The 21,685-nt window shown below is 43.7% G+C and overlaps 1 protein-coding gene across 1 annotated transcript in view; it reads left to right on the forward strand.

Moving 5' to 3' along the window:
• The window catches only part of LOC113406184 (ribose-phosphate pyrophosphokinase 2-like), a 37,653-nt gene extending 25,523 nt beyond the window's left edge, over positions 1–12,130 (forward strand). Inside the window, exons 4-6 of the mRNA XM_029910941.1 lie at positions 2,540–2,713; positions 9,658–9,817; positions 11,711–12,130. Of these exons, the coding sequence (XP_029766801.1) occupies positions 2,540–2,713; positions 9,658–9,817; positions 11,711–11,803 (427 nt within the window). The 3' untranslated portion in view covers positions 11,804–12,130. The remainder of the gene's footprint in view (positions 1–2,539; positions 2,714–9,657; positions 9,818–11,710) is intronic.
• Positions 12,131–21,685: the final 9,555 nt, after the last annotated feature.

A 21,685-nucleotide genomic window follows, 5' to 3' on the forward strand; every position in this document is an offset into this window, starting at 1 on the left:
TGTCTCTAATATCCAGGGAAGGACCAACTTTTCTACAACACTGCTTACATGTATATGATTGCGCAGATTTGGAATATCTGGATTCTGTCACTTCCTCTTACAACCCTATCCATTGTCCTGTTAGCCAGCCTATTAAAGGTATTTTATGATTGAAATTAGGCATAAAACTACTGTTGATTATTTGTGCTCCTGCATTGTCAGGACCTGTTGTGAAAATATGTGCTCTAGTGTACCAAAATGTAAAAATACTTTGATTTATCCCATTGTAGTCAAATAGAGGTCATTTTGGGATTATATTTAAAATATGACACCCTCTAGAAACTAAATTCTAATACTGGTTCAGCTGTGGTTTTGGGTGATATATAAGAATAGTCCCTATTTCAGAAAGATTGAGATTGCCTTCTATATGCTGGCTGTCTTTATTAATACATAAGAGAGACTGATTATTTATTTTTAAAGATTAATTGAATATTGGTGTGGGGAATACTTGAAACAGTAACTTTTTTAAAGAAAAGTACAGTTTAATTTTTTTTTTACAAAATTAATATGAAAAGGTATCAGAATCTGTTCTTAAAAAACAATCTTGTCAAAAATTTGTTATGCAGTGGCTAGAATTTAATATTTTAGTAGAGATCAGTATGTCCACAAGAGGTCACTCTTAGCATCCTATGAAATCTTCAGTAATTAAAAGTAGCGTGTAGATGAATGTTGTGAATTACTAACCAAGTGCTGAACATCAGAAAAGAGACACGGAGAATGAAATTAGTCAGGTCCTCCTCATTTACTCCAGTTTACAAGTGGCTATAAGGTTGTTAATTTAAAAAACCCAACTATGGTACTATCCATTTCAGTTGAAATGCGATTTTTAAATGTGAAGATCTTTTATATATTAAGGCTTTTCTAATGTTATCAGTACAATGCCATTTTTTATAAATAGCCCCAATTCTGAATTTACTTATTTCTAACTCATCTAGTTGTGCTTAAATATTGCAATAATCTATTGGAACAGGGGTTCTCAACCTTTTTCTTTCTGAGGCCCCCCTAACATGCTTAAAAACTCCACCGCCCACCTGTGCCACAACAACTGTTTTTCTGCATATCCAGTAGATTAAAAGCCAGGGCCAGCATTAGGGCATAGCAAGCAGGGCAATTGCCCGGGGTACCACACCACAGGGGCTCACATGAAGCTAAGTTGCTCAGCTTCAGCTTCAGCCCCAGGCCCCAGCAAGTCTACTAGCCCTGTTCTCTGGTTTATTTTGGCAGACCCCCTGAAACCTGCTCACAGCCCCCCAGGGTGGCCCCGGACCTATGGTTGAGAACCACTGTACTAGAAGCTTATGAATAGTTGGGATGTATTGTGTGTGCATAGCACTTGCCAACAAGATACTAACACACCTAAACTTTGACTTGCCTGCATTTGTCTGATGTGCAATATTTGTTTGAAACTTAAATATTTTAGTTTTTTAAAATCTCCTTTTCTTGAAGTCAGCAGTCTATATAACTTTAGCATTTAATATTAAGCTGGTGTTTAGCTAATGAGGTGGGTTTCTTAACTACATGTAGCTTTTCTGGTTTACTTCCTAATTAAAACATAACCTGTTCTTTCCATCTTCTTGCAATATGACATGCCCCGATGTCCCCCTAGACAGCAGCCTTTCTTTTGGGAACGCAATCTAAGGCGGTTTTCACTACCCCACAATATGTCTTTGTTCTTTCTTGTAGTGCTGAAAAAGAGATCAGGCAACAGGCCTATCTTTTCTTCATATTAGGGGGACATCAGGGCTTGATGTATTGCAAAGTCTGCTTGTAGCACTAGGCTTTAAACAGCTAGTTGCTTGGGCTGTGCTCAAGGAGAGTTCTCTGATTTACAGTGCTTTGTAGTAAACCCTTAAACATGTATCTTTATAATGCAAATATGAGTAGACCATGTTAAATCATAAACTTAATATATTATAACTGAATTATATTAAATTAAATATATTATATTCTATTCTGTTTGGGGCGTCTGAGTGGGGAGTAGGTTGGGTAGTGAGAAGTAATAACTGATCTGTATTTTTTCCAGATCAAAATGTGTTTTCTGACATGGACTCTTTACACTGGGGAAGTGATGAATACTCTTCTCCATCCATATAAAAGCAGTAGTGGATTATTAATTCTGCTATGTGCCCCAAATATGGCTAAACATTCCTGTTCTCATTAAATATATTTGAATAGTGACCTTTTGTAAGGAAGGAGTTCAGTGCCTGAAAACTAAAGTTAGTAAAAAAAAAAAAAAAAAAATACCAAAGGTCTGAAGAATGATTTTTGGGTGTCTTATGCTACTGTGGCTGTACGCCCCATTGCTTAACAGAAGAGCAGCATTGTTGCTACTACCCACATCAATATTTTGTGATATTTGAAAATGTTGTTTTGGTGTATTGTAACTTTTTTCTTAAAATATAAAGACAATTATTTCTACAGCAGGCACATGCAATTTCTTTTCCTCTTGTTTCTGAAAAGTGTATTTCAAAAACATGTTTGTGTCTTTCTTACAACTTAGGGTTACTTCAATCGCAGATAGACTGAATGTTGAATTTGCTCTGATTCACAAGGAAAGAAAGAAAGCTAACGAAGTGGACAGAATGGTCTTGGTTGGTGATGTGAAAGATAGGATAGCTATTCTTGTCGATGACATGGCTGACACATGTGGCACAGTATGTCATGCAGCAGACAAGTAAGTATTGTTCCAAATTGACCCAGTACCCCACTGTACAGTCACCAATCTGTTGCAAGTTGGCCAAATTGCTTGGTCCCTCCCCCCGCTGCTTCCATTTCAGCTGGGTCTAGTGTCTAGTTGTTGTTTTTTTTCTAGGTCTGTAGGGCACAGTCCTAGCCTCAGACCCCATGTCTGACTTCTTCCTTGGGACCTGGAGTGCCATCGCCCTTGAAATCAGTGTCTGAGACCTACCAAGCTCCCTAGTTGCTTATACATGCTCCCTTAGAGCTCCACCTATGCTGTGGTTTGAGTTTCCAGTTTGACCCCTTCAGGGACAACGTAGCAGAAAAGCAAGGAACAGAGGCTTAGCAAAGAAATTTCTTAACCAGAGTGACTTTACATTTAAAGTACATGAGAATTATAGAACTTTGAAAATAGAAGTTCTGGAATACACTCTGCCCTAGTCTGATCTGACCACTTCCGGGAATCTAAAGTCTGTCAGCATTTCAGATTGGGCAGAGTCCTTCTGGCAAGTCACATTGGTGAGGATCAAACCTCCCATGCCCCCCCCCTTCCCCCCCCCCCCCCCGACAGCAACCTTACTCTTAAATAGAGCCTCATGGTGCTATCTGCTCCCGCCCCATGAGTTGTTCTTGCCCCTTCTTGTGGGCCCCTGTATAGAGAAACTGTTATTCTGTGGTGGTAGGCCAGTACATGGGAGGAGTCAGTGGCCCTAGGTTGCTTTGTCCTGGCTTTTAATGCTCTTCAGTGAGGTGTCAAACACTCTCCCTGAGCAGAGCAGCAGTCTGGAATGCAGTAAAATAGTGTATTCTTGGGCATGTCGAGGCTTGTGCAGTCACAATACCCAATACTTCCATGCATAGCATAAGTCAGCTCACATGCGTAAAGTTACTCGTGCTTAAACATTTGCAGGCTTGGGACCTCAGGCTGTAAATTCAGCAGAGCAGGGCAGCTGTTTTTTCCTGTGTGTTTATAGTACACCTAGCAGGACAGACCCCTCTTGGGGGGACTTTGCTATTACTATCTATATCTATATAAATAAATATAAAATGATGGGGTCTAAATTAGCTGTTACCACTCAAGAAAGAGATCTTCGAGTCATTGTGGATAGCTCTCTGAAAACATCCACTCAATGTGCAGAAGCAGTCAAAAAGGCTAACCGAATGTTGGGAATCTTTAAGAAAGGGATAGATAATCAGACACAAAAAATCATATTGCCGCCATATAAATCAGTGGTTCTCAAACTTTTGCATTGGTGACCCCTTTCACACAGTAAACCTCTGAGCGTGCCCCTCCCCCCATAAATAAAAAATACCTGTATAACGCTGTCCTCGGGAGCCAAAAAATCTTACCGCGTTATAGGTGAAACCGTGTTATATTGAGCTTGCTTTGATCCACCGGAGCGCACAGACGCGCCCCCCCCCCGCCCCCACCGAAGCGCTGCTTTACCGTGTTATATCCAAATTCATGTTATATCAGGTCGCGTTATATCGGGGTAGAGGTGTGATTTTTTATATTTAAAGCTGTTATAGAGAAGCAGGGTTTTGAGGGTGGAGGCTGATGGCTCGTGACCTCCCACGTAATAATCTCACGACCTCCTGAGGGGTAACGACCCCCAGTTTGAGAACCCCGATATAAATCCATGATATACCCACATCTTGAATATCGTGTACATATCTGGTCACCCCATCTCAAAAAAGATATATTGGAATTGGAAAAGGGCAAGAAAAATGATTAGGGGTATGGAACGGCTTCTGTATGAGGAGAGATTAATAAGACTGGGACTTTTCAGCTTAGAAAAGAGACAACTAAAAGAGGATATGATAGAGGTCTATAAAATCATGACTTGTATGGAGAAAGTAAATAAGGAAGTGTTATTTACTCCCTCTCATAACCCAAGAACTAGGAGTCATCAAATGAAATTAATAGGCAGCAGGTTTAAAACACACACAAGGAAGTATTTCTTCACACAATGCACAGTCAACCTGTGGAACTCTTTGCCAGAGGATGTTGTGAAGGCCAAGACTATAACCGGGTTCAAAAAAGAACTAGCTAAGTTGATGGAGGATAGGTCTATCAATGGCTGTTAGCCAGGATGGGCAGTGATGCAAAAGCATGCTCTGAAGTGTCCCTAGCCTCTGTTTGCCAGATGCTAGGAATGGGCGACAGGGTGATTACCTGTTCTGTTCATTCCCTCTGAAGCATTGACCGCTGCTCGAAGACAGGTTACTGGACTAGATGAACCATTGGTCTGACCCAGTATGTCTGTTCTTATGTTCTTATAATACAAATAATAAAAGATAGTGTGGTGTGAAAAACACTTAAAAGAATTCTCAAATCAAAATAGGAAAAATAATTTGGTTTTGTTTTAACTGTAAGAAATCCTGCTTCATCTAATGCAACAATTCTGGGAAAAGATATCTGTTCTAGTTTAGAGTTACAGCTGAAAGAGGTGCTCTCCTTATATACATAGCCACCATTTTCAATATGGTATGTAATGAAAAGGTTTATTCTGCATTTTCTAGCTCACTTTGGATACTCGGTGATACAAACAGCTAAAAACAAAGCTAATTAACTTAAATTTCCACCCCCTATGAAAGGGGTCAGTACTGACTGAACAAATGGTTCTTATCTTGACTAAGCAGATGGAAAGGGTTTTGTGTGGCCGAACCAGGTTTTCAGCTAGCTTTTTGTTTTTAATTTGTTTAACTCTCTTGTCAGTATTTTTAAATAGAACTGTATTGTCTGTCTTGCCTTCTCTAGAAAGAGTGTAATGAATCAAGTCTGAACTCCTGTAACAAAGCAGCCTTTGACGGGACACTACTGAGAGTATCAATTCAGGACAAATTGCTTAGAGCAGGGCAGTCACAGCCCGAGGCTGGGGTCCTTCACTACTAAGGCACACCAAACCAGCGGGACTTTGGTTTTACCCCACTGGCTAACGAGAAGTCATACAAGTAATTCCTTCAGACACTCCAGTTCCCCAGTATCACCACCAGCACCGCTCCTTATGGGGATGAATGGTTATGAAAACCAATACCTCAGGAGGAAAAAAGGGTTCTCCTGATCCCAGAGCACGAAGCCCCAGGCCCAGGTCAATATAGAAGTCAGACCTTACCCATAAATCATGCTGTTGCCAATGCTTTAGAATCTAAAATCTAAGGGTTTATTCATAAAAAGAAAGAAATATAGATGAGTTAAAATTGGTTAAATGGAATCAAATACACACAACAATTGCAATGTTCTTAGTTCAGGTTGTTTCAGGTTTGATGGGATTACTGCTGATTTAAACCAGTTAAGTCTCTGGAGTACCAACATCCCAGCTTGGATGCGTTGTTCAGTCCTTTATTCAGAGCTTCAGTTTCAAGCACAGTTCCTCCAGAGGTCAGAAACAGGAATGAAGACCAAATGGAGGGGTTTCCAGAGCCTTTTATATCCTCTGCCATGTGGAAGGAAACCCCTTAGTTCTTACTATGGAAAATCACAGCAGCAAGATGGAGTTTGGAGTCACATGGGCAAGTCACATGTTCATGCATGACTCAGTTCGCAGGTGGTAGCCATTGCTCACATGAACATTCCCAGGAAGGCTCCTCAGATGTGGATTGGAGTCTCCCAAGGTCCATTGTCAGTTACTCAGAATAGTCCTATCAAGAAACACTTAAGTGCCAATTCTCAAGAAGCTGACCAAATGCTTCACTGATGCTACTTAGAATCAAACACATTGAGATACAAGTACATAGCCAATATTTATAACTTCAAATACACACACACGATACACACATACAGACAGCATAATCATACCCAGCAAATTACAACCTTTTCATAGACACCTTACTCGACCTCTTTGTACAAGATTTGGTGCAACTATAGGACCTTGGTTGCAACAATGATCTATATGGTCACAGTTCATGTCAATAACGTCACAACTGCATAAGGAGCAATTGGGAGGGGCCAGGCCAGTGGACTGCACCTCAGTATGTATTAGACAAATACCTGGCAAAGATGGTCCAGGTAATACTTAGTCCTGCCATAAATGCAGGGGACTGGATTAGATGGCCTCTCAAGGTCCCTTACAATCCCATGATTACTAATTAATTGACTGAAGCAAGAATCACTTAGCAAGATTATGGCTACTAGTCTCAGATGTGTTATTTGTCTCTCACAGTGTAGAGGAGTCAGAGCCCTCTTTCCTCTTACTATCTCCCACCCATCAAACTTACAAAAATACCATCTGCAATTCCAAAAACTTGAATCAGGTAGCTAAATGGTTCTGTCTGATCCAGTTCTTCTTTGAGTAGCATCCCTAGGGTGTTCCACTCTGGTGCACTAGTGCCCCCTGCGCCTTTGTTCAGAAACTTCTAGCAGTGTCTGTTTGGCCTGTGCATGCTGTTAGTCAGTCTTGTGCCCTGTGCTGTTGTGTTATAGCATTGCATGGGTGAACCACCCTCAGTTCCTTCTCAACCGCCTCAGCCTGAGACAGGGGTCTGGCAGTTGTCCCGTTGAGATTTCCTCAACTTTAGCCTCTATTCTTAATAGTTAGTATGAGTTTCATTAGTTAGTAAGTAGTAATAGTATAGCTGCTTCTTATAAATGTTTGGCTGGCTTCAAATGTTTGTCATGCCTGGAGGAGATCCTGGTTGGTGTCAGGCACTCCCACTGCATCGTTGCCTCGGGGAATCGCATGTTGCCCAGAAGTGCAAGTTTTGTCTGGCACTAAAGTCAAGAGCCAGAAAAAAACAGAGAAGGCTTCATCGCCTCATGATGGAGAGCTCCCTATGCCTGGCTTCTGACCCAGTCCAAGGCACCTCCCGTTTCTGAGCAAGTCTGCTGCCTCCATGAGGCCCAAACCTCCAGGGCTCCCAAGAGGAAGACACAAGACTCCTGTGAAAGGAATGTTCCCCTAGCACAATAGGTAGAGAATCTCTAAAAGCCAAGGTCATCAGTATCTTCAGCTACTTTGGTGCCATTGGCTCTCCAATCATGTACCAGTGAGGTTACTGGTTCCTCTGTTACCCAGGGCATGGCTAGACTGAAAGATGGGAAAGCTTCGGTCCTGGAGAGATCATTGGTACCATTAATGGATCGAGGCGCCAAGAAGAGCTTTCTCAGTACCGAAGAAGCGTGGTGGAGTTCTGACTGTGCTTCCCTCTGAGCACCCTGAGACTTACGGTACTGTCAGCGCCCTCGGCCACGATCACCTTGGTGCAGACTGCAGGCTCTGTACCAATAACACTCTTGGTACCACAGGAGTTCTGGTTTCCCCAGCACCTGGCTGTATCTGAGATGTCCGATTCTCTGCTCCTCAGTGTCAATGTGCTGTTGACACAGAGGACATGGAGATCACCTAAAGTTCACTTGGTACTGATGGTTTCACCTCAGATCTCTCCTGACGCTCCACCATTCCAGACTGAGCTTGAGGAAGAGGATTTTGGTGAAGACCTTGCCTCGGAGTCTCAAGTGTCAATTCAGGATTCTCTCTTCACTTCTATAGAGGCCCCTTTCCAGAAGCCTCTGGTAAAGCTGCAACTACTCGTGGCCCACAATTGCCACCAATACCTGGCTGGTATGAGCACCCCTGGATGCCTCCTCCTATGCCTTATGCACCTCCTCCTTGGCCATATTGGGACCCGGGGGAGGCCTATTACCCATTCACTTGCCTGTCTTCCATCCTAAACTGCATCTAGATAACCAGGAGACACTGCTTTATCCCTTTATGGATGCTAAAAACTGTTGTATGTCTTGTTTCCTGTTTCCTCTCCTGTAGAGAGATGAGATGGGGCCTAATTGTCAAAAGTTCAATAGAGTGAAGAGAACCGTAATGCATTAACAGGAGGAAGATCCTGACCTGCACAAATAGATGGCACTGCTAGCTGAGTGAGGAGTTCAGTAAAGCAATACTTTTATCCTGTGACTCTTTTTTTTCCATCCCCAAATCTGAAACTTGGAAAGGATTATGTCCTTTCTTCATTGTTTCCAAACATAATTGAGTCACAGAGGACAATAAAGATGTAGCCCGTATCCCAAGTAATTGTCACAGATGTTTGAAAATGTCCATTTCTAAATAGTTTATACATGCAGTTCAAGTAAGTTGTATCTCCAGCAATCTACTTGGTTTGAACTAAAAAAAAAAAAGGTATTGGAATTCAGATTGTAGACTAACCTTGGTTAAAGTGTAACTATTTTAGATCATCACAATAGCTACTGACACCCATTGACTTAGTTCACAATTATTCACCAGCAAGTGTAGTGTAGGGAGCTCACTGGGATGTACTTTTGGTCAGCCTTTCCTAATATCCATACTGTCGGAGTTCAACTGCACCTGTGTTTTCCCCTCAGCGGTCCAGCAAGAGCTCCCACTCTAGGGTTCTGGCTCCCAGCCATCACCTCTTGGGTGGAGACCCACGTCTCTCCCTCCCTCCTGACCATGGAATTTCCAAGCTGAGAGTCAGTTTACTACTAGATTATTTATTCCAATGTTCTTTTTTTGGTCTGCCAGTCTCCAGTATCCAGTTTGAACCATTGAAGAGACCATGAATGAGTGATCAACCAGACAATGGATCTCTTCCCCAGGGTTAAGCTTCAAAGGTCTGGTGACTGGAGGAATTATAGTAGCATTCCCCATCCTCCTAAAGAAGTTGCATATAATCTCATAACACATTAAAAAATTACATTTTTAATACACTGGATGTCAAAAGTGTTAAACTTAAGGTTTATCCAAGGGTATTGCGTTATTTGTCATGCATACAAGCTAGCAGATACTCAAAACTGTACTACATGATTTTACAGGGGTTATTACTTTTTTGTAGTCTGTTGAAGGAATCAATATGTAAACTAGATCTTAAACCAAGAGATTATCTGGTTTTGCTATTTCCGAAGTAACACTAGAATTATGTGCTCAAACATACATTGCAAACTTTTCTGTTTTTCCCCATGTTTTTTAGGTTAGTGTCTGCTGGAGCCACTAAAGTTTATGCTATTCTGACTCATGGGATCTTCTCTGGCCCTGCTATTTCTCGAATCAATAATGCTGCATTTGAGGCTGTTGTAGTAACTAACACAATCCCACAGGATGAGAAAATGAAAAATTGTCCCAAGATTCAGGTACTGTGTTGTTTGTTTGGTGTAGCTTTTCATCTGCTTGATAAAATGCAAATCTAGAATTCAGTTCTTGATGCTAGGATCCCATGCCAGTGACATAAAATATACTGTTCACAAATTCACTGGACAGTTGTCTTGTTTGTAGAACTTATTCCTAAATGACATTGAAGAATTTGACTGTTCCTTTAAAATACCATTGTGAAATCTAGTCAGTTTTAAAAAGACTTAATATATGGCAGCTTCTCCTGAATAACTCTGTTGATTTCGTGGGGTGGGGGTGGTTTAACTGGTGTGTCAAAGTAAGAAGTTACCCTTTTTTTTCTTCTGACAATGTACATCATGTTATGTTTACATATGAGAAATTAATATAATTATTATATTGAAGTCTTTGATTTGTTCCTTGTATTGAGGATATAGTTTTAAAATAACTTTTTTATGAAATACCAGACAGCAGAAGTTACATCGTACCAAAAAAAGTTTGAATGCATCTCAGGACAACCTCACAAAAAGCCTGGTGTTCCCTTGGGAGTTTCTTCTGGGGAAAACAAAAATTTTTTGTGATGGTGGTGTTTTTTGGGATTTGTTTAAAGCTACTTCAGTTTGAGAGCACCAAAAGGCACATTAAGTTCTGATATAATACAGTAGTCAAATTGAATAAACTAAAGCCAATTTGGTATTAACAGAAACAAGACTTGTGGTTTCAGAGTAGCAGCCGTGTTAGTCTGTATCCGCAAAAAGAACAGGAGTACTTGTGGCACCTTAGAGACTAACAAATTTATTAGAGCATAAGCTTTCATGGGCTACAGCCCACTTCTTCGGATGCATATAGAGTGAAATATATATATATACACACACACACACAGAGCATGAACAGGTGGGAGTTGTCTTACCAACTCTGAGAGGCCAATTAAGTAAGAGAAAAAAACTTTTGAAGTGACAATCAAGATAGCTCAGTACAGACAGTTTGATAAGAAGTGTGAGAATACTTACAAGGGGAGAGAGATTCAATGTTTGTAATGGCTCAGCCATTCCCAGTCCTTATTCAATCCTGAGTTGATTGTGTCTAGTTTGCATATCAATTCCAGCTCAGCAGTCTCTCGTTGGAGTCTGTTTTTGAAGTTTTTCTGTTGTAAGATAGCCACCCGCAGGTCTGTCATTGAATGGCCAGACAGGTTAAAGTGTTCTCCCACTGGTTTTTGAGTATTATGATTCCTGATGTCAGATTTGTGTCCATTAATTCTTTTGCATAGAGACTGTCCGGTTTGGCCAATGTACATGGCAGAGGGGCATTGCTGGCACATGATGGCATATATCACATTGGTAGATGTGCAGGTGAATGAGCCCCTGATGGTATGGCTGATGTGATTAGGCCCTATGATGATGTCACTTGAATAGATATGTGGACAGAGTTGGCATCGGGCTTTGTTACAAGGATAGGTTCCTGGGTCAGTGTTTTTGTTCAGTGATGTGTGGTTGCTGGTGAGTATTTGCTTTAGGTTGGGGGGTTGTCTGTAAGTGAGGACAGGTCTGTCTCCCAAGATCTGTGAGAGTAAAGATCATCTTTCAGGATAGGTTGTAGATCTCTGATGATGCGCTGGAGAGACTTGTGGTAAAGATCTGTAGTTCTATAAACTTACTTCAAGGAGATATTGCCATCTAGTGGATAAAATTGTTAGGAAACTTGGATTGTATTCCTTGCTGTGTAGTTTTGGATTAATCTCTTAGTGCTCAGTTTATTAATTTTTAAAATAGATATAGTAAGCAGTCCTCACAGGTGAGGTTTATCTAGTTAATGTTTGTAAAGCACTTTGAGTTCCTTAGAAGAAAGATGCTGTAAATGCTAATAGTCACTAGTGTTAGTGGTATAATAAATTGTATTTTCTTGATTGCTTTTAGGTTATTGACATTTCCATGATTCTGGCTGAGGCAATCCGAAGAACACACAATGGCGAATCTGTGTCCTACCTGTTCAGCCATGTTCCGCTATAACTGCAAGAGATTAGTGTTTTCCTGTTGGTTGTGTCCACCAGCACTGTCAACCTTTTTAAATAATGCGACTCAACAATGAGATGACTCTCTTGGTAAAAAGCTTCAGCTCTTGCATACTTAAAGATGTTTTCGTTTTCTAATTAATCTTTGTTCATTGTAAATGGGTAATACAGCTCCATTTTGCAAAATCTCTTATGAATACACTTAAGGATTTTGAAGGGGAGGCTTCAATACTTACCTGTGACTATTCCTACAGGTAACTTTTTGATTCTGTATTTGCCTATAGCAAGAGGGTCAATACCATTTCAAAACTTTTTATATTTGTGGGGCTGCCAAAGTTAGCCCAATTTTAAAATATTTCATATTTAGTTTATATTTAATAATAAGTTGGATGGGCAATGAGGTAGTTCTCCTGCTGTGTAATATTGAACCTTGTCTAGGCTGTTAACTAAACATTGGAATAAGCGATTAAATGTGTATTCCCTTAACAGTTAAATATTTTTTTACTTGGCAGAAATTCTGTGGTAGCTTGATGCCCACCTACTTCATATACCTCATGATTAAAAATTGCTGGGCAAATTCACTTTTTGTGGGGTCAGCATAACTGTAGATTAGAGATTAGTTGCTTGTGTTCTCTTCCTACTAAACTGCTGCCTCAAATGTCTAATCTCTAAAGCTGGGACCACAGCCACCACTTCTCTGCATATGGTAGTTAATAGAATTTGTACTTTCAAAAGATTATGCTTCATTTAGAACTAAATTTGTCAATTATAGGCATCTTGTATCTATACATTAGTCTCTCAAGTAACTTACTACAGTTTGTTGAACTTTATTTACATCTTCAGTTTTAACCATGAGTCTGTCACTTTGTAGATTTTTTAAACAAAATTTGAGACTTCCATAACAAAATTAAAGTGAGCTATTAACACAGTATTCAGTGGGCTACATTTTGGAGCATATGAAATTCCAAAGTTCAAAGAGTGATTGTGTATGTGTGTAAAATGGGTTCTCTTTCCCCCCCCCCCCCTCTGGAAAGTTCATTGCACTATATCATTCTGTTCTGCTCTATGTTGCTCAGCTGCAGTTTTCCTGTTCATAGTTCAGTATTTGACATGTCAACCAAGCATGTTATACATCTGTTAACGTGTAAATTCTAATGGTCACTAGTATTAGTGATATAGTAAAATATTTCTTAAAGCTTTCCAACCTCCTTACAGACAGTGGAGCTTGACCATTCTGTTAGGTGAGATCTTTATTGTTGTGCAGCCAGCTGAGTGGTCTGGTTGCTCAACAGTCGCAGGTACTCAGTAACAAAGGCGCAAAAACCATTGTGAAAATAACAGTTTGCAGTTGAAATGTTGAGACTCTTATCCTTAAGTACTGGTGGTAAATTCCTTTAGTAATTTTAAGGGTTTGTCTAAATCAAAATCCTTATTCTTGAAGATTACAATTCCAAGTTCTGAAGGGACTAAAAGCATGGAGAGCACTCAGACACAGCACACTAAAGGTGTGGAGGCTTCAGTTGAGCTAAGATAAAATTCACACACATAGATCATGAGGATATCCAGGTTTCCACCTGATGTAGTTAATTACAATTTCATTTTCCATATCTTAGAAATGAGTCTCGTTTTATTGTGGGGATCCCGCCAAAAAAGCCTGATTTCTGCCAATTTTACTGTATTATGGTATGGTATAACTTTAAATGTGCTTATTTTTCTGTGGTATCTTAGGCAGTCTAATGTTCTATTCCAGTGTCTACCTAATATGATTCTAAAACTGCTTTAGTTTGGTATGCCAGCTCTTTTCAGGGATTTAAAAAAAATCCACTTGTACTGTTTTTATCAGTAAGGAGAGGAATAGTGGTGGTGAGCATATCCATGTCAATAATCCAAAGAAAATGCAATTCAGGTGTCTGTCTACTGAAAACTTCTAGCCCTGGTTTAATTTTCAAATCTTGTAACGTAACGTGACAGGACGAATCCGTTGCCTACCTGCTGCAGAAAAGGTTTTATATAGAATTATTTAACCTTTTGTAGTCTTAATTTTAGAGATGTCTAGCTTTATCACATTGCAGTTAAGTCTACCCCAAAACTATGGCTGATTAGCCATGATCATACCAAACTTTCTTTTGACTTGCCTGTTCTTTTGCTAGTATATTTAGTACCATAGACAATCTGTTGTCTTGCTCTGCAGATCAGGGCTCTGTTACAAATGAAATGTTGACCTGTTTTGCCACTACTATGCTCAAGTATTCTTAATAAATCTTAAAACTACTTGTGTTTATAGGTTGTTGTTTTCTTTTATTCTTTTGTTGCATTGGTTTATGGAGACCACTTATTACAAGTATTGAGTTGGGGATGGAGACGGGGTGGGAAGTATAGCCAGTGGTATTCTTCCAAGCCCTGCTTACAAACTGTGCCCAGCCATCCTGGACACCAAACAAGCTGCCCCTCCATTTGTGCAGATCTTCATAATAGGTTCATCCTTCTCCCTCTTCAAATGCTCTGACAAGCACTGAAATAGTTACAGTAATGTTTAAATTATCATTACTAGGCATCTAATTAAACCTATATGAATAGGGGCAGTTTTTGCTTCTCCGGTTATGCATTTTAAAGTTTTTCAGCAAAAATGGTTCACTTGTTTCTGACATTGAGGTTAGCTTGGGGGGGGTGGGAAATAATAGTTTTACTAACTAACATTTTCTTACTGCTTTTGAATGGCTTTAGTGACCTGGGGATTTGGAGCAATGACTTGAAATAATTTAGGAGGATGATCATGAGGGTCAGAGGAGGTGAAGTGCCTTTTGATGATCCTGTGAATATCCAGCTGGTCTTGCTGAAGTTAAGCCACAGGAAGTGTCTTTATTATGTGTTCAGTAGATTTTGTTATAAGCTTGCTCCTGAATTTTCTGATCATTTCATGTGAATTGTGCATTCTTCCTGACCCCAAGAGACAGTCCTATCATTTTGAGGCAGCCATATAGACCAAATGAACCCTTCCTCCCATCAAAATACTGTTTGGCCTAAAGAAAGAAATAACTGGGTTGCAAGCTAGTAAATCCAGAGTTCAGTTCTAGCTGCTTCTGATTGAAATACATGAAATGAATAGCACCAACTTTATTATTGAGCAATTCTAACTCTACCAAATCAGTGTGTGTGTGCAACATGCCCAGACATTTGATGGCATCAGGTGGATAGCCGGTAGCCCACCATCGAAATAAGTCAGTGGGCACTCCTCAAGGATATGCAACATAGTCTGAAGTTGACCACAACTGCATTGTAGGTCATTTGAAAAATCACATTTAAAGAGATTGGCAGCACAGTTGCCCGATCCTGTTTGAAACTGGTTCAGAGATGACCACGGGTGCCTTGGCAAATCAAAACCCAGTGGACAGATGGTTGGGTCAATGACAAGAGAGTGATTAAGAACGGTCGTTACTGACCACTCGTTGCACCAAGCAGATTCCACTGTCATGTCCTGTGGTGGTGTAAATTACCATAAAATGCGTCTAGAAGACAGGCCAGCTGAGTGGTTGAAGAGGTCTGCATACAAATACAGGCCGCTGTTCTCATGGTTTTTGGCAAACAGCATAACAGAGATCCTCCCACAGGGGCTGAGCGGGGACCCCCTTCCCCCTGGGCTGCCCCAGGCGCTGGGCAGGGGCCACAGCAGGTGTGTGGTGCCTGGGGAGTGTGCTGTGCTCCAGCTACTCACCTGTGCAAGGTAGGGGTACTGGCTGGAGGGTGTGGGGTGCAGCAGAGCAGGAGCAGCAGCGGGAGTCGGCGGGGGGGTACTCTCACTGCCCATCCCTGACGCGGCTGTTGGCACTGCCTATGTTGCTGATGTTGGAGGAGGTGGCAAGGGAGACTCCGGCATGGGTGACAACTGGACTTTGAGTGTCTGGACAGCGTTTCTGACTGGACATTTTGGTCGAAAAGGACACCTGGCAACCCTACACCCACCCCTACCTCTCTCTCACACATGGGGACTGACCAACCAAACCCTCCCTGCCTGGCGCTCTCAGCCCTCTTAACCCTGCTGGGTCCCTGGGACAGGCCCGCATCCGCTACCTCGTGTTGCATCTTCCCAACCTGAGGTCACCGCCTGCTCCCACTGACCAGCTGCCGCATCGTGCAGCCACCAGGAAACAGGATGGGTAGTGGGGCCCTGCTGGCCGACAGCTGGCACACAGCAGGGGCTGTGCTCACGGACCGGCAGTAGGAGACCCCTGGTACCGCATGCTGCATCTTCCTGCCATCAGCCTTGTGCACTCATCCCCATCGTCGACCCCCATCCCTCACCATTGGTGGGCGAGCGGCTGGCAAGCAGGGATCCAGCCAGCAGCAGGACCTGTTGGTACTGAAATCAGGGGGAAAGCAGAAAATACGGGACAATTTGCCTGTATTTAGCAAAAAATCAGGCACCTGGCAGAGGGCTTAAATACGTTGACTGTCCTATTAAAAACAGGATGTCTAGTCACCCTACCTATGTGGTGTAGTGTTAAAGTTGTACATGACAGAACTTGTATTTCTTAAAACAAACAACCCTCTGGTAGGAACTACTATACAAAATCGTCCTGTGTTTTAAAGTATTTTATTAAAAATTAGACAAGCACGCACGTTTGAAAACACCAAAATTAAGATTTGTGTGGAACGTTAAGTTGTTTTGTGTGTGCTTTATGCCAGTGTCTTCAATTACATGATCACGTACTACTTTTTTTTTCCCCTAAGGGCCCCTGCCTTTCAGTGCTTAGGCTGCAGACATGAAAAAAATTGTCGGCATTTTTGTGGTAAAGACTTTGTTTTTACTGTAAATTCATGTACATAGTCAATCACGTAAGCCAATACCACAAACATAATATTCATATATTCAAAAGCCAGAAGGGACCATTGTGATCATCTCGTCTGACCTTCTGTATAACACAAACCACAGAACTTCTCCAAAATATTTCCAGAGCATATCATTTAGAAAAACACCCGATCTTGATTTTAAAATGGTCAGTGGTAGATTTACCACCCCACATTGTACAACTCATCTCTTGGGCGGGGAAAATGTTGTGTAAACAAGCAAGCCTTGGAGAGTCTGTGGGGAAGACGAACAAACTGTAGCTCTGTTGGAGCAAGTCGGCAGCATATTCCGGAACCAAGGGCCCTTTACTGAAAAAGCCCTGCCCCCTAACAGACTAATCTAGTGACTGCCAGCTTGAGTGCCCCAACTGTCTGGGCAATGCACAAGTAATCTTTAAGACAGCACTCATATAATAAAAGGCTTTATAGAGCAAAACCAACAGGTTTTGAATTATGGCTAGAACCCAGTGCCATTGTTGAAGAACATACATAAAATGGTTACCTTAAGGTGTACTAAATAAATAACATGCACTCATTAATGTTTGAGTCCTCTTCAAGTGTTGGTCAAGTACAGCCAAACTCTCCTGTGGATTGGATTTTTGCAGTGGCATGGATAAGAGGGGGCTGATGGAACATTCTTGGTGACTGGTGGAAAAGGACTTGCCTCTGCAATTCATGTTCTTTCTTGGCTCAACAGCTCAAATGGGATGACCTTTTTAGACTTGTTACAAGGACCACCTATTTCCCCAGGCTTTTCCTTATAGCGGAGATGTGGGTTGACTGAGGAGATTGAGAGAAGGATAACTGAGACAGCCTGGGAGAGATGTAGGAAATTCTGATTCATCTATTTCACTTATGGACCTGATATGGGACCCTTATATAAAACCAATCTCAATAAAATATGCGCAATATGCTTAGCACCTGGGATAGATGCTATACATAAAATGTAGTCAGATCCACATCTGAAACAAGGGTGCAGGGGAATTTTTTCTCCTAGGCTCTCCAGATATCAACTGAGCCCTTGTCTATGCTACGAGTTTAGGTCGAATTTAGCAGCGTTAGATGGATTTAACCCTGCACCCATCCACATGACGAAGCCATTTTTGTCGACTTAAAGGGCTCTTAAAATCCATTTCTGTACTTCTCCCCAACAAGGGGATTAGTGCTGAAATCGACATCGCTGGGTCAAATTTGGGGTAGTGTGGATGCAATTCAATGGTATTGGTCTCCGGGAGCTATCCCAGAGTGCTCCATTGTGACCGCTCTGGACAGCACTCTCAACTCAGATGCACTGGCCAGGTAGACAGGAAAAGCCCCACGAACTTTTGAATTTCATTTCCTGTTTAGCCAGCATGGCAAGCTGATCAGCACAGGTGACTGTGCAGAGCTCATCAGCAGAGGTGACCATGGAGTCCCAAAATCGCAAAAGAGCTCCAGCATGGACCGAATGGGAGGTACTAGATCTGATTGCTGAATGGGGAGACAAATCCGTGCTATCAGAACTCCGTTCCAAAAGACGAAATGCCAAAATATTTGAAAAAATCTCCAAGGGCATGAAGGACAGAGGCTATAACAGGGCCCCACAGCACTACCGCATGAAACTTAAGGAGCTCAGGCAAGCCTACCAAAGAGGCAAATGGCCGCTCCGGATCAGACTCCCAGACATGCTGCTTCTATGATGAGCTTCATGCAATTCTAGGGGGTGCCTCCACCACTACCCCACCCCTGTTCGTGGACTCCTGCAAGGGGGGAGTCTCACGCAACAGGGGTGACGATTTTGGGGATGAGGAAGACGAGGAGGAGGAGGAGGGTAGCGCACAGCAGGCAAGCAGAGAAAGCGTTCTCCCCGACAGTCAGGAACTGTTTATCACCCTGGAGACAATACCGTCCCAACCCTCCCAAGGAGGGCTCCCCGACCTTGTAGGCAGAGAAGGCACATTTGGTGAGTGTACCTTTTGTAAATATAATGCATGGTCTAAAACAGGGGTCTCAAACACACAGTCTGCGGGCCGCATGTGGTCCACGGGGCAATTTCCTGTGGCCCGCGCCCACCCCACCCACCTGGCCTACCTCCAGGCCAGGGGTGGGCAAACTACAGCTGCAGGATTGCCCCCCTCGAGCCCCACGCCGCTCCCTGAAGCGGTTGGCATCACGTCCCTGTGGCTGCGGGGGGGGGGGGGGGGGGGGGAGAGAAGGAGAGGGCTCTGGCCGTGTGTTGCCCTGGCTTCCAGGCACCGCCCCCCCTGCAGCTCCCATTGGCCGGGAATGGGGAACCGCGGCCAATGGGAGCTTCGAGGAAGGTACCTGGAGGCGTGGCAAGCAGCGTGCGGAGCCCTGCATCCCCCTCCCCCAGGGGCCGCAGGGACATGGTTCCAGCTTCTTTGCGGAGCTGGGCCGGGGCTGGCAGCCTGCCCTGGCCCCGGTGTGTGCCGCTGCCACCCTGGAGCCTGAAGGCCTCCTGCACCCTGCCCCCCAACTCCCTGCCCTGAGTCCCCAGCTGCACCCCACACCCCAACCCCGTACCCTGAGCCCCCTGCCTGCACCACAACCCCCTGCTGCACCTCAACTCCCTGCCCTGAGCCCCCGCCACACCCCTCATGCACCCTCTGGGGGCAGGCAGGAGGCGGAGCTGGGATGGGGACTTCAGGGAAGGGGTTTGAATGGGGGCAGGGAAGGGGTGGGAAGAGGCGGGGCCTCATGGAAGGGGTGGAGTGGGGGCAGGGCCGGGGGCAGCGAGGGGTGTGTGTCAGTGATGCGGTCCTTGGGCCAATGAACCAACCCTCCTGTGGCCCTCGTGGTCATTTGAGTTTGAGACCCCTGGTCTAAAAGCAAGCCTGTTTAATGATCAATTTGCCCTGAAGACTTGGGATGCATTCGCAGCCAGTACAGCTACTCGAATGCATTCAAGCAACATCCGTTCTTTATCTCTCTGTGTTATCCTCAGGAGAGTGATATCATTCATGGTCACCTGGTTGAAATAGAGGAATTTTATTAAGGGGACATTCGGAGGCAAAATGTGACCTTGTACCGAAAGCACATGTGCTATATAATGTTAACAGCTTGGTTCCCCGGGAAAGAGTCTACCCATTGTTCTCTAAAAATGTCTTTTTAAATACTACTCTCCCTTTTTTTTCCTCCCGCAGCTGCAAATGTTTCAGGCTCCCCCTATCATCTCCGTTCCAGAGGCTAGCGCAGATAAGAAGGTGGAAAAAAACATACTCAAGATGAAATGTTGTCTGAGCTCATGCAGTCCTCCCACACTGAAAGAGCTCAGCAAAATGCGTGGAGGCAGACAATGTCAGAATCCAGGAAAGCACAAAATGAACGCGAGGAGAAGTGGCGGGAGCAAGATGATAGGTGGCGGCAGCGTGATGAGAGGAGGCAGGATGCAATGCTGAGGCTACTGGAGGATCAAACTGATATGCTCCGGCGTATGGTTGAGCTGCAGGAAAGGCAGCAGGAGCACAGACCGCTGCTGCAGCCCCTGTGTAACTGACCGCCCTCCTCCCCAAGTTCCATATCCTCCTCACCCAGACGCCCAAGAACACGGAGGAGGGGGGGGCCTCCGGGCATCCAACCACTCCACCCCAGAGGACTGCCCAAGTAACAGAAGGCTGGCATTCAATAAGTTTTGAAGTGCAGTGTGGCCTTGTCCTTCCCTCCTCCCCTCCTCCCCCACCCCACCTGGTGTTTCCCTCCTCCCCTACCTGTCCCGGGCTACCTTGGCAGTTATTCCCCTATTTGTGTGACGAATTAATAAGGAATGCATGAATTGGAAACACCAATGACTTTATTGCCTTTGCAAGCAGTGATCGAAGGGGGGAGGTCTCAGTTGGCTTACAGGGAAGTAGGGTGAACCAAGGGGGAGGGTTTTCATCAAGGAGAAACAAACAGAACTTTCACACCATAGCCTGGCCAGTCATGAAACTGGTTTTCAAAGCTTCTCTGATGCGCAGCATGCCCTGCTGTGCTCTTCTAACTGCCCTGGTGTCTGGCTGCACGTAATCAGCGGCCAGGCGGTTTGCCTCAACCTCCCACCCCGCCATAAATGTCTCCCTCTTACTCTCACAGATATTGTGGAGCACACAGCAAGCAGTAATAACAATGGGAATATTGGTTTCGCTGAGGTCTAAGCGAGTCAGTAAACTGCGCCAGCGTGCTTTTAAACATCCAAATGCACATTCTACCACCATTCTGCACTTGCTTAGCCTATAGTTGAACAGCTCCTGACTACTGTCCAGGGTGCCTGTGTATGGCTTCATAAGCCATGGTATTAAGGGGTAGGCTGGTCCCCAAGGATAACTATAGGCATTTCAACATCCCCAACGGTTATTTTCTGGTCTGGAAAGTAAGTTCCTTGCTGCAGCTGTTCAGACAGACCAGAGTTCCTGAAGATGTGAGCGTCATGTACCTTTCCCGGCCATCCCACGTTGATGTTGGTGAAATGTCCCTTGTGATCCACCAGTGCTTGCAGCACCATTGAAAAGTACCCCTTTCAGTTTATGTATTGGCTGCCAAGGTGGTCCGGTCCCAAGATAGGGATATGCATTCCGTCTATCGCACCACCAGTTAGGGAATCCCATTGCAGCAAAGCCATCCACTATGACCTGCACATTTCCCAGAGTCACTACCCTTGACAGCAGCAGCTCAGTGATTGTGTTGGCTACTTGGAGCACAGCAGCCCCCACAGTAGATTTGCCCCCTCCAAATTGATTCCCGACTGACCGGTAGCTGTCTGGTGTTGCAAGTTTCCAGAGGGCTATCACCACTCGCTTGTGAACTGTGAGGGCTGCTCTCATGTTGGTATTCTTGCGCTTCAGGGCAGGGGAAAGCAAGTCACAAAGTTCCATGAAAGTGCCCTTACGCATGCGAAAGTTTCGCAGCCACTGGGAATCATCCCAGACCTGCAACACTATGCGGTCCCACCAGTCTGTGCTTGTTTCCCGGGCCCAGAATCGACGTTCCATGGCATGAGCATGCCCCATTGCCACCAGGATGTCCAAATTGCCGGGGCCTGTACTTTGAGAGAAGTCTG

The sequence above is a fragment of the Terrapene carolina genome, unplaced genomic scaffold (genome assembly GCF_002925995.2).
Source record: "Terrapene carolina triunguis isolate 2854851 unplaced genomic scaffold, T_m_triunguis-2.0 Scaffold23, whole genome shotgun sequence".
Lineage (NCBI taxonomy): Eukaryota > Metazoa > Chordata > Testudines > Emydidae > Terrapene > Terrapene triunguis.